Below are 13,655 nucleotides of genomic sequence, written 5' to 3' on the forward strand. Positions count from 1 at the left end.
AATTCATAAACCTTTCGCACCAACGTGATATTGTATTCATGTCAATGTATTTCCTGAAGAAATGTATTTAATTTGTATAATTATATGTATTATATATATATATATTGCATGTGTACGTGCATTGATTAAATGTATCACGATTAAATTAATGACGCAGTCATGAAATAGAAACGAATCTAAATCTCAAAGAGTTAAATAAATGTTATTCAGAATTGGGGAAAAATTGCAATTTTAATTAGAGTAAAAACATTACTAAATGGAAGAGTTATATAATTCACACTTTAGCGTTTTCATATTTCAAGTGAGATAAACGGCGAGTGCCGTCATGATTTTTTCAGACTTTGAATAAAACAAGCGGAAGGAGAGAACTCGCGGCATTCCTTCAACGAAAAGGAGAAAAAAATCTAGAATCCGGATCTAGGTTCTCGGTTAATGCGTGGTTGCCATGAAAATCGCGGAATTTCAAATCACATTGAATTTCATGCGCGAGAATAATGAAATAGGTATACCGCTCTCTTTCTCTCTTTCCGTTTTAAAATCTCTGCATATACTTTCTTAAATGAACTCAGTATACTATCACTGATGAAAATAAAATCTCACTGAAAAAAATTAATTACTGGTAGAGGCTAATTTTTCAGTACAATCTCATAATCAGCAAAATATAAAATAAGAGCAAAATATGAGTTTTAAAATCTAAAAAAATGGCTAAAAATTAATAAATAAAATATTCGTTGATCTTTAAAATTTTGCCACTTTTTTAATCAGTGATATTTTCAGTGATTGACTTCAGGAAAATACGAAAATAATGCGAAACGCGGTGTATTTCGACATTTTTCAAAATTGTCACGCAAAATCGCCTAGAAATTATACCTCTAACTAGATATATTCACGTACCTTTCAAGCAGATCTTGTTTCTCTTGAAGACCAAGATGGTGTCGTTGTACCTAGTGCCGGGTGGCGCGGTGACATTCAATCTCAGTGCCAGAGGAATTTCGGCGCTAACGACCCCCGAACAGGGCAATCTGATCCTGAAGACTTGCAGGGTGACTGGAATCTCGCCCCTCGCAGAGACATTCACTCTCGGTGGCAGCAACGCCATCATCCCGGAGGACGGTCCACCCAGCACTCCCGCCCCATATTCCACGTCATAATCCAACTCCATGGAATAAGGTAACTGTGTGTTTGAGAAAAGAAATTATGTTTTTAAAAAAAACTGTACCGTTCGAGGGACAGGGTGCAATCTTACATCATCACAATCTCGAAGCATACAAATTGCTCTTGAGCAGATAAACATTTTTACCAGAGACGAAAATCTTTGAGAAAAGCGTGATTTACGCTCGCGCGAACTTTCAACTCCCGTTGACATTTCGCACGTAAAAGCATTCCCCAGTTATCGCTCACCGGCTGATAATCTGACGTGTAATAAAAATAGCGCGGCCCTCATAACTCACGTGGAAAAGCCAGAGACTCGCGCGGTCCCTTCGTCGCATACGATTGCACGTATTAACATTATATTATAGATATATATATAAATACGTATCGCCGTCGCATGCGACATTTCGCGTTAAATCCTTCGCGTCTATTTCGTATTTACTATCCGCCTATCTCGTAACTTTGAACGCCGAGTCGAGGTGACACAGGAGAAGCACGACGGGGTAGGTAAGGTAAGCTCAGATCCCGGCGAGCACGATTGTACCAACCCCCTCGTTCTGTCACACTCGAGATTGGCCCACCTCGAACGGCGAGTAGTGTGTTCAGGCACGCCACAAGTTTTACGAGGTGGCATAAATAACCCGGTTAGTGCTTCGTGATGCAGTGTCAACGGAAAGGCGACTCCACCCTCTCGGCTCACCGGTAATCGTCGCGACGGGGGGTCGCGCGGTAGCGTGACACCTACCTATCGTACCCCCGTGGCGAGATCGCGCACTTACCTTCCCTCTCTTTCTCTCTGGATATTTATTATTTTTTTCCCGACCGTATATACACGTGAGTCCCGGCAAAATAAACGAAACCGAATGGACCGTGCACGCGTGTGCACGGCACTCCCCGTATGGTCCTCCTCCCCCACCCCCTCCCTCCATTTCCCACTTGTGTAAGAGATACCGCGACGGGGGTCTCTATATCAGAGCTCTCGAACAGCTCTTAGATCATTCCGACCTTTCCCTTTAATTACAGAGAGTGCCTCAGTTTACGGTAGACGATTTATTTTGATTCAAGCATCGCGCACGCGAATCGTTATTCATCGTTGACATTGGTAGAAAGAGATCGTGCAGTTATGATTTTTCAAATCCTTTCTAAAGAAACCTATTAAAATCTGCGACGTTAAAAAAAAAGTGAAGAATTAATTAATTTCTTCACTTTACCAACAATAAGTCGGTGGATGAAATTTTTTACTATAATAATTCAATATGATCCTTTTCTGTAGAAGATTGATTATAATATCAATAGCAATGTCCAGTCTCTTTTAGAAAGATTCCATTTAACAAACTCTCCCCTACAAATACCGGAGATAGTTAGGTTCTCTTGGAGAGGGGAAGATAAATGATATTTCCGATTCTCTTCAGGCAGGCACGCGAGCTTTTTCATACTGAATACGTTCGTCCGGGCATTCGTCCTAATTGACGGTAACTTAATGACGATGCGGTTGAATCGAGGACGCGATGTCGAGGGTGCTTTCGAGACGGGACGCCGCCATTTGCCTCGTAATCGCTTCTCGGGGGTGACGATGACGTGACATCTATCCGTCGCGTTCGGGCTGCCAGGGATAAAACGTGTTTTCACCGTTCTACCTACGCGACGGGTAGTAATTGACAGAAGTGCCTCGTTCAGTCGTCGAAAAGCCACCCTTTTCTTTCACTCGCGCGCCACCCTTTTCTCCCACGATAAATCAACCGCGCTCGAACTAAACGCGTTCACATCTCTCGGTATTGCTCTCAAACGCGCCCGGTAAAGAGAAACGGCCAATATCTCTAAACAAATCTAGATTGATTTGTAGGAGAAATATATTTTAAGAAATACGAGACAAGATTTATAACTATAAAAAATAAAATCCAGTCAGACACACACAGTGATATTATTTATACTGATAGATACACTGAGAAAAATCGTTTGATTGTATCAACAAGACGTGTATGATTGAAGGCATTTTGGTTAAATCAAACAAGAATTTCTAGTTATAAGACTCGATTTTTTATAACTAGAACGTTTAATAGATTTTACTATAAGGATTTGGTTAATATTTTCTGGTTAGATCTATAAAATTTCTTGTTACATTAATTTCTTTGCTTGCGGCGAGCCACTCTTAACTTAACTCGTGTTATAAAATGTTTTTAAAATGTATATAAAGAACTAGTATTAACATTAAATCCAAAATATATTATTTTTCTCTTACAAGCAGTAGTACCAGAAAGAGGACGCTAGCTCTTTGATTGTGTGTGTTTGAGCTGCATCCTCTTCTTGCATCACTGTTTATCAGTTTAATTTCTAACACACTGAATTTAAAATAATTTATTCAATAATCTGGATTGAATTTATCTAATAATCTTGTTGGAATTTAGAATATTAAACAGACTTTTGAGATTAGATGGAAAAAATTTTAGATGACTTGGTGCTGGCGAGTTTAGTATTATTAACCAGAAAATTTGGTAAATTTAATAAGAAGAAATTAATCAGATTCATTTGGTAATTCTTACAAGAATTTACGTCCATTTTCCAACAGACATACTGGTTGAATCTGATCTACCAGAATTCTAATTAATGCAACCAGATTTTTCCTCAGTGTATAAATTAAAATAATCGAATATTATTATCTTCTACAAAACGATAAAAAATAGTAATATATATTCTTTCGATGTAATTATTAATATAAATATCTCCATTTAAAGAATATTTTGGTCGCTACCGATTAAGCGCATATTTCGCGTTTCTCATCGTCGCTATTACAAATTTCTCGATAAAAATTCGCAAATCTCGATTCTCCTCGCTCAGCATCATTCGAGAGAGTACGCGAGGATTCGACACGAAGAGTTCGAGCGATTTCCTGCAGCTGTAAGCGTTTGCTTAATATCCAGTCTCGGATTCCCGTAATAGCGTAAAAATGTTTGCCCAAGAAGCGTCTGCTCCTCTCGTCGCGCGTCCCTCTCGAATCCAGAGAGAACGTAGTCATGGGCGTCGACATGACTTTTCCTGAAATGGCAGAAATTTTCTCGAAAGAAAACTTGGAAACTTTCCTACTTTTTTTCCATTTAATTAATGACGACAGCTATGCAACGTTAACCTTAGACACTCGTATTGCACTTAGGCCCGAGTGACTTTCAGTACCTTCCTATTAGGGCAAAATGGACTTTGCGAGGTTCGTTAAACCGCAACGCGGTCTTAATGATTTTATCACGTACTTTCTACGGCACTGCTATAATTAACGACGAATTTCTCTGTTATATTTTTCACGCGAGCTTGTCGCTCTATCCTAGAACAGAGTTCAGGGGTGCGGTGCACCCCGTTGCATTCCCGGCGACGCCCATGACGCCAACACGACAGTGTCGCGTGAATTGCGATCCGTCAACCTTCTCCCATATCTTCCGCGTGTCGCGCGCATGTGTGTGTACGCGTTCTCGCGCGTGTTTCCGTGTACAGAACACTTGGATTCTGCTAGGAACGACGACAGAGGCGACAAGTGCACCACGACGAGCGCCATTGTCGCTGTCAATGAAAAGGAAGTCGTATAACACGGGGAAATCCTATCGTCCGACACCAGGAAGGAAACGCCCGTGGCTTTTAAAGGGAAAGGGAGAGAGAGGGGGGGAAAGAGGGAGGGAGAAAGAGAACGCATCCCGTTCCCTTCCGCTTCCTCGCGTTCCCCCCGCCTTCGATTTATACCAAAATTATGCCGCGATTTTGTATTATCGGACAGCAGCGGGGAGAGAATATTAAAGGACGAAGGCGGGCTGATTTATCCCGGAATTATTCCCGGCTCCCGTATTATTCGCGTCCTTGTGTTATTCCAGTGAGCGAGCCCGCCGGTTGATTTGGCTGGATACGCGTGAGCGATGAAAAATGTGCGGCCATGCGAAAAGTACGATGATAAACGCGGCATGAAGCGTACAGAAAAGGGTCAACGCCGCCGATCGCGGCTTCAGTGATTAATCGTGGCGCCGGGGATTTTCGAGATAGGTTTCAATATCGCGAATCAGCCGAGCGTATGTTTCAACGTTAATAAGTTTAGACATGATGCTTCTTATCGACCTCTCGTATTGTTAACGCTTTTTCATTTTCTGCTTATGCATTTTTTGATAAATATACAAGAAAATAGAAACTTTAGTCCTAAAGAGAATTAATCAAAATTTATAGAACTACTTTATAATAACGTTAAAAATAATGCACTGGAAAAATCTCAAAAATATATTGTTAATATACTACAATTTACATGATCGATCTTATCGTTAGTTTTTACACAATAACATGCTTGTTTATAATTTATTGACATCAATAAATATTAATTAATAATACAATTTGAACGAGGTATTATTTGGAATATTAATTCTCTCTTTTTATGATTTTTAAAAGATTTAACATGTTATGAAAAATATAATCGTTAATATAGTATAATATAATAGAGTTGCCTTATATTTTAATCTGTATTTAAATGCAAGAGGTCTATTATTATAATATTAAATGCTTTTACCTCTCATTCTTTGATCATAAAAATATGTGAATCATAAAATATTTAAAAATTCTTTTGTTATTTAAAAAAAATAATAAAATTATTTTAATTATCATGAAACAATAAATTTGCTGTGGCAAATATAGTTTACAAATTGAAAGGAAACGTGTTAAGCAAATACCATCGAAACGCAGTTATATCGTAAACATTTTCGCGTAACCGAAAGTACATGATTCCAACCGATATCCATCAGTGCGTGAGCCACGAAATTAGTCACGTGTCGCTAAACACTCGAGGCACCGATCGTGTAATTTTTATGGGAATTTTCCGGTGGATCTTTTTACACGATTGAATCCATACGGTTTTATCCTGTATCATACGGACGGTCGATTAAAATAACACATTTTCGAGTCCTTTCACGGATATACCTGTTTTCATTTTAAATTTAAATTTTGGAAGGCAGTGATATATTTCCGTTAACCGTACAGTTTCAAATTAAAAATTAAAATCTTGTTCGCTCAGTACAATCATGATAATATATGAGAGAATAATTTTCATTCGTACACAAGTATCCATATACAAGCTAATGAAATCACAGATATTAAAATTGCAATATAAAATATAATAGTTTGATAAAGTAATATTAAAATTATATTTATATTTGATCCCTCGTCAAAATATTTAGAATAAAAGCCAATTTTCTTTTTATTCCCTGTATATATCAATTTATATATCTCGTCAATTCACATTAAATTTGCCGAATAACGATTATATTTCATCTAAATTAATTGCAATTAAATCTAATTAATTTAATAAAACCGTTACAAATATATATCAATGAAATTTTATTTATTCCTTATATATATATATATATATATATATATATATATATATATCCGCAAATATATGAAAACAAAGAGGCGGAAAGGAAAAGCACATCGTGTTGAGGAGGCCGGCGAGATGCTTTGCTTTACGAGATTCCTCCTATGGTTTCCCTTCTGCTTTCAGTGTGCAATAACGAAATGCCATTGGTCTTTTTGCGTGTCCACCCTCTGTATCGCCGCTGAGAACCCTCGCACTTGAACTGTGTGGACGAAAGTTTCGAGTTTACGCTTTAATTCGGTTCTCTTTCTTTTCTGACCAATGACCTTTAGACGCAAGAAATTAAATCAAAGTCTTTGACGGTATAAGATCACTCACGATATGTTAAAAATTTCTCGACACACGCGACGTCTAGATAAATCAAATAATTTTTTCAGAAATATACACTAAAATTTAACTTGCACCTTCATAAAATAAAAATTTAAAATACATATATATATAATATAATAAATTCAATTAAAACGTGGATTAAGATTGTTGTTCCACAAAGTTTCAGAAAAAGGAAAAGATAAGAAATGAAATATATATCAGTCGATTTTAGATGCGATATGCTCTAATCCTAAAAAAAGTATTTTTAAAGTAATTTTTAGGTAGAAAATAATGAGTAGATTACAAATAAGCGGACAAATTAAAATCCTTAGAAAAAGAAAAATAGCTAGGGATTGCGAACATCGCGTGTATGCGAGCGGAAACCCCTTAACATCTCTCGCGGCATCTACTTACAAGGTGCTCTTTAGAGGCACGCAAAGGACGCTTAGTCTCGCCATAATATCTCAATCATATATATGTATATATATATATATATATATATATATATATATAAAGAGAGAGAGAGGGAGAGAGAAAGATAATCGCTAATGCGCTTATACTTATTGTTAGATAGACGGCTCGCTGCCCGAGAAGCGAAAGCGACGCCTCTTCCTCTTTCGGACAACATTTATGCGGGAGGCGTCTTAATGCTACTTTCGACGACACGATGAATTAATCACCCCTCGTTCCAACGTCGTCTTTGACTGCCTCTCCTTAACCGTTGTAAGCAAATGAATTAACAACAAGAGAGAGAGAGAGAGAGAGAGAGAGAGCGGTTAGCGAAGAAACCTCCTTAACCGTTCTTAACGATTGACTGTCGTCATTTATATATCAAGAAGTGTAATGACCGGCGATACACAGAATTAATTAAAGATGGGAAGTGAAACTGATTAATACCATTTCTATCGCGAATAAACGGTATTCGTCCAAACTATAAGAGAAACAGTAACAGCGGAAAGAATGATAATTATTTTACTAATCACAGATTTAAAAAAAATACTTAAGAAATTGTACATTTCTTATATACTTCTTGATAATAAATTATAAATATTAACTCATTGCTTAAATATTTATTGATTGAACTTTTAATCATAAATAACTGAATGACTTTGTGCATACGAAATGTTTCCATGTAACATTATTTTTTTTATTATTTAAAGATTTTAATGCAAAGTACCTGCAACTATCGCTCCCACAGTATCGTTTAAAACGCATTGAAGTTTTTATCTAAATATATATCTTTTATAAGCAGTCGTCGAAAGATTATCCCCGCATTAATTTTCGCGGCCGCGACGTAAATGACGACTTAACGAGCGGTTTTAACGCTTTAATTATTAGCCCGACTGTACTGCCGCGAAGAGAACAAGAACATTGTACAAAGGGTTGCAAAGCGAGAGGCAAGGGTGTGTTTGCGCCCTCAGTGTTAACGCAATATACTCGCTCTAGGGCGCGACGCACTTAACATGTGTACACGAGCGCTGCCCGTCTGCGGGCTGTCTGCCCATGTGCATCCATATTCCCTTATATGCTCGCCGTTAGCGCCTACAACGCGCTACTTCGTCCCCTTCCTTCGCTTCTCTCCGTTAATAATTTGTATTCTTTGTAGCTGCTAAATTGGATTTATTTGTTTGGGACATATTCCGCTAAAATCGATTGTACAATATTTAATTACATATTTGCTTATATAATTTAACTACAATATCTATTTATCCGTACAATATCTTGCGATATCGGTTTTTTTAGAGTGTAATTTCTTTCGAATTAATATATTATTCTTGACTTTTATTCTTCTTCTTTTTTTCTCTTCGTTCATAATACACAGTTCGCGATATGTTAGACATATTATATACAGTCATGATTTTAACATTTCTGTCGCATATACATATCACTGCGCCAATCCCTTATTCATTTTCTTGAGCTTCATATCCCCAGGCATCACTTGTCTTCGTTATCTCCATGAAATATGAAATCTCTTGCCTCTATAACGTGCCGTCTGCTTCCACTCCTTTACCTTCACTATGTATACATTTTCCCCCTCTAGTGCTCTCGTGGTTATTATTTCTTATTTCCTAATTCTCGGAATACACCCTATACGCAATGTGTCTCGTACACACATTGTCTCTATATATCGGACTTGTGTCAAAGACAATGAGAAGCATCATTAATAAACATAACAAAAGAACAGCTACAGTAATGAGAACAAAGAATAAATCATATGAAATAAAAATGATACGATTCAAAAGTGCATAATAACTTTGACAATTATCGAAAAAGTCAGTAAAATAAAATAAATCAAATCAAATAAATTTTTAATGCAAGATTCAATCCTCATATAATATTTCGATCGAGTTATAAAAAAAAACCGTTTTCGGAAAATCATCGATCGACTTTTCATTTTGCCGACATTCGTCGAATCTATTATTACATCGATCAAAAGAGACAATTTATTTTCGCTTAGAAATCCTACTTTTACTTTAATAAAACTTCCTCAGGACTCTCGACGACGTGCAATATTCCGGACCTGTGCCATCGAGTTAACCTCGTTGCCGGGCGACAGGGTCTAATCGTGCAATACTAATTTTATTACGCGCAAGTCCAGTTAATTGGCGCCAGAAGCGTATAAATTGCAGCGGCTTGGCGACACTCGGCTCATACGGACCGTAGGGACGTGGGGCAGTTTATCCTTAATGCGAAAACATTGCTTCCCCCTCGGCACCCTCGGCGGTGAGGGACCAGGTCGGAAGGTAGTCACGTAAAGGATTGCTGGAATTCCCGCAGGAATCTCGTGCGACGTCTACCTAGTGCTTACTTAGAAACCCGAGCGGTCCTCCACCGATATATATTGAACCTTGTAATCTTTTAATCCCGGCCCAGCGGCTTATTGGCGACCGGACAAAAAAAGGAACGCGATGTCTTTCAGCGATGAGACGTAACGGACGTCGTTTTAAATCTGCCGACGGGAATCTCCGCGGAAATCGAGGCGGCTTAACGGTGCGGTTACCGAGGTCGGGCGCGAACTTGGCGGGTAACAGTGGAGAAGTTCTAACCGAATCCGATGGCCCCGCGAAGTCTGCGAGCGATTAGAAGTCAAAGTTGGAGAACGCCCGTTATCGCGCGTGAGACTCCCATTATTTCGCTCGCGGCATTGTGTTCTCCATCTGTGACGTAAGACATTTACGCTAAAGATAACGCTAGATAAATTATTCAACATTGTAAACGCCTTAATGACGGATGCACTGTACATGTAATGCATATATTTATATATGGTGTATGGATGTGTTAAATTAATCGCGAAATATTACTCGCGCGACATTTCATTGCGCTGCGAATGATACGAGAGACGCATTCTTCAACATTTATTTTAACGCTTCGTTTGACAACTGAAAGGCAGAAAGTACGAGATAATTTGAAATCTATTGCGAAATATATACATGTATTATTTGTTCGACATTTTATAATAAAAATAAATGATTTTTTTTTATTATTAATCTTTTGTTATAAATAGTGACAATATAAAATAGAAATTGCTTTATGGATATTTCTTTCATGATTCTATATTTTTTTATCTCTTTTATATCATTTGTTGATCAAGGCTTGAGTCTTCTCCCCGTCTATAACCTTCAAGCTATATTCTCGACTTCAATATATTTCATTATGCGCTGTTTACACGGCAGACGCTTCTGTAAGGAAATGAAAACGCTTTCGTGCACGATAATGGAAATCTGAACCGCACGGGAGAAATTAGTTTCTTTGACCGATGAAAGTGGCTACGTTCTCGATAGAAATGAATGGATTCCACAAATTATTTTCTTAAATTTCCGACTTTGTCACCGCAATAAAAAGTCAATTTTATATAGTTTTATTGAGATTGTTTTAATTCAATTTCAATTTTATTCACCTTCAATCTGAAATATTTTCTTTCTTTCTATATTATTTTATGTTTAATTTTAACAAATTAAAAATAATTGCATTATTATTTTCAATTATAACTCCTTGTACTTTAATTTATAGAAATAAACTATCATTTTATTCTACAAAATCAATATTAATCAATTAGTATACTGATTATTTATTACCGCTCTTTTTCTATGAATATAAATTGGCTGATTTATATTATATGATTATATGATAGCCACTTGAAACTACTTAGATACAATAATTATAGTCTCTATCTTTTTTTTATTTCAATAAATCTTTTATGAGGCTAAATATCTTTCTAAAGAAGCTGCAATTAAAAGTCTAGTATAACTTTTTATATAAGAAATACTGTAGAGCGTTCGATGGTCATAAGAAGATTTTTATATTAATGATGTATCTCTGTAAATCTTAATAAATTTTATTTTATATTCTATTTTATATTTTATAATTTTAATACAATAATTTTACTCTTTTCCGTATCGCGACATACATCGACGATATCAAGTCAACCGCAAACACACTGAATAATGAATACATCGCATATCCGGCAAGAAGAATAACGGTTGAAATTAAGACAGACGGTAAGCGGAAAGACCCTCTACTCTTAACATTGACTTAAGACTCGCTTACTTGTTCCTCTCGGCAAAAGATATCGCGAGCTCAAGGAGGTTCATCGAGAGGCACAATTCGGCGAGCCGTTTATCCTCGCTCACATCCGCAACGCGACAGGGACGGAAGAGGAGATTGGAATGACTGAAGTCCTGATGAAGGGTGGATGGTGAGGTTGAGGGGTGGAACGCGAGGGAGGAATGGGGAGAAAGAGGGGTCGAGGGTACGTAGGGCAATTTTCGCGTAATTCGATGGGGCGTGATCGTCATAGCAACCCTCGGTACCCTCCGTCCACCCTCTCTGGAAGCTGCAGCCTGTTCAAACAAGCCTCAAACTCCATACTAGGTTTGTATTCACTCACTCCCTCTCTTTCTCCTCTCCCCCCCCTCTTTCTCGCTCTTCCGTTCCATCTCTCTCCTTCTTTTTCTCTCTCCCTTCCTCGCTATTCGTCTTTCTGCGGCTGCCGCATACCGCATTCGTCTTTCATTGTCCGTCTCTCTCTCTCTCTCTCTCTCTCTTTCGATGCTCCTAACTCAAATCCGCGAACGGTAGTCCGGGATTTCAACAGTTGCGATAACTACCTGGATTTCTCCCGTGCTATACAGGCAGTGACGGCTCAATCATTTCATAGTAATTACTTGCACGTTGATATAGCGCCTGTACACGAACTCAAACGCCGCACGAGTTGGCTAGCAACAACAACAGAATCGTCCTCTCCCGTGTTTCTCAGAGCAATGGATATCCGAGCTCCGAGCTCGAAGCTCGTCATTTAGTTTAGCGGCCTGCGACCGGCAGAGAAACCTCCGGCGTGGCTTTCCGACGTGCCATAATACGGTCAACCGTATGCGTCTCGTAGTCGCGGCTGCAATTACGTTCTCCCTGAGAATAGTCTACAACGGGCTTCATCGTTTATCGCTGTACCAAGCATAATTCATAAAGCGCATTAAAATCCCTTTCCCTAATCCAGGCATTAAAATCTCTTTCTTAAATATGTATTCAATGAGAAAGTATCAGGAAAATCTCTTCTATTTCGTCTGGCCTTCTATGATTTTTCACACGAATAATTTTATTGAAATTTTGCAAGATAATTAAATTTCCTAATAATATTTTATAATAAGTGTTTTAATGAATCTAGGCTCTTATAGAGTGTGATAGAAATATAAACACTTGCGCATTTCACGTATAACGCCACTAATCGTATCTACTATTAGAATAATTTTTACGTAAATTAAACGCAGAAAACAACATGTACATTTCTCATTATTTCCGAAATGTTTTAATTAAACACACGTTAAATGAGGAAAGTACATGGCGAAATAACTCGTCGACATTATTTCCGAATATAAATTCTCGAAAATGCTCGAAAATTGCGTTTCTAATTCTCGTCATTTGCACATCCATAGCTTCTCATTATCGACCAATGCAGTCGCGTCTGCCGATCGAATCCCGCAGAATTCCACGCGGACGAATATTTCATACTCTGTGATCATATAACGGGTCGCTTTAGTGCCAGCCGGGACTGAAAAACAGCAACAACGAAAGAGAGAGAAAGAGGACTCGCTAACGAGATGCCGTAGCTTCATCTCGCGACAAAATCAAACTTCCATTACCCATTCCATAGGCGAAGAAAGTACTAGCAAACGACAGCAAGATTACTCATCGAAGTACCTAATCTCACCTGTAACTACTTCATCTTTCATTTGCCCGTTTTTAATTAACAAAGTTGCACGTTGTCGAAACTCGGCACCTTTATACTCAAAGCAAATCCCATTGTACGCGTTTCCCTCATCATTTATAACAACACTTAAATATGTATTCGGTCATCTAACAATTAAATTATTTCGATACATATCAGAGCAATTGTGTATTTCTCCGCTTTAAAATTCAAAACGTGAGGTTTTACAAAATTTTGTATTCCATTCGTTTATTAGAAATACACCAAATAGAAAACGCGCCTGTTCTAAATCAGAATTTAATTGTTAAACGTTGAGTGAATGTTGCATTATTCACAGACGTTGTTTCCCTTATCAAAACGATTCAATTGTCTATTTGAGCATTATAAAGCATTTAAGCGCGTTGCAGCGTGAGAGCGGGATCAGATTAAATTCTTAGCGCGCAAACCGGCAAACTTTTCGCTATCTCGTTTCGTTCGTTATCCTCCGTTTCCAGTAGGGCCGAAAAATGTTTACGTGCGAAACACGTAGCGAAAGACAAAAGAGATGGTATCGGAGGAGAGATGCGGGAGGGAAGCGGGAGAAAATTTAAGTTAACGAAACAC

The 13,655-nt window shown here is 37.9% G+C and overlaps 1 protein-coding gene across 2 annotated transcripts in view; it reads right to left on the reverse strand.

Annotated features, from left to right (window-relative positions):
• Positions 1-13,655, reverse strand: part of LOC105250010 (tyrosine-protein kinase Drl) — a 72,615-nt gene that overhangs the window by 20,136 nt on the left and 38,824 nt on the right. For both annotated transcript variants that reach the window (XM_025408304.1, XM_011255851.2), the window contains exon 3: positions 895-1,174. In XM_025408304.1, the coding sequence (XP_025264089.1) occupies positions 895-1,174 (280 nt within the window). The remainder of the gene's footprint in view (positions 1-894; positions 1,175-13,655) is intronic.

The sequence above is a fragment of the Camponotus floridanus genome, unplaced genomic scaffold, assembly GCF_003227725.1.
Source record: "Camponotus floridanus strain SB8 unplaced genomic scaffold, Cflo_v7.5 scaffold20, whole genome shotgun sequence".
Classification (NCBI taxonomy): domain Eukaryota; kingdom Metazoa; phylum Arthropoda; class Insecta; order Hymenoptera; family Formicidae; genus Camponotus; species Camponotus floridanus.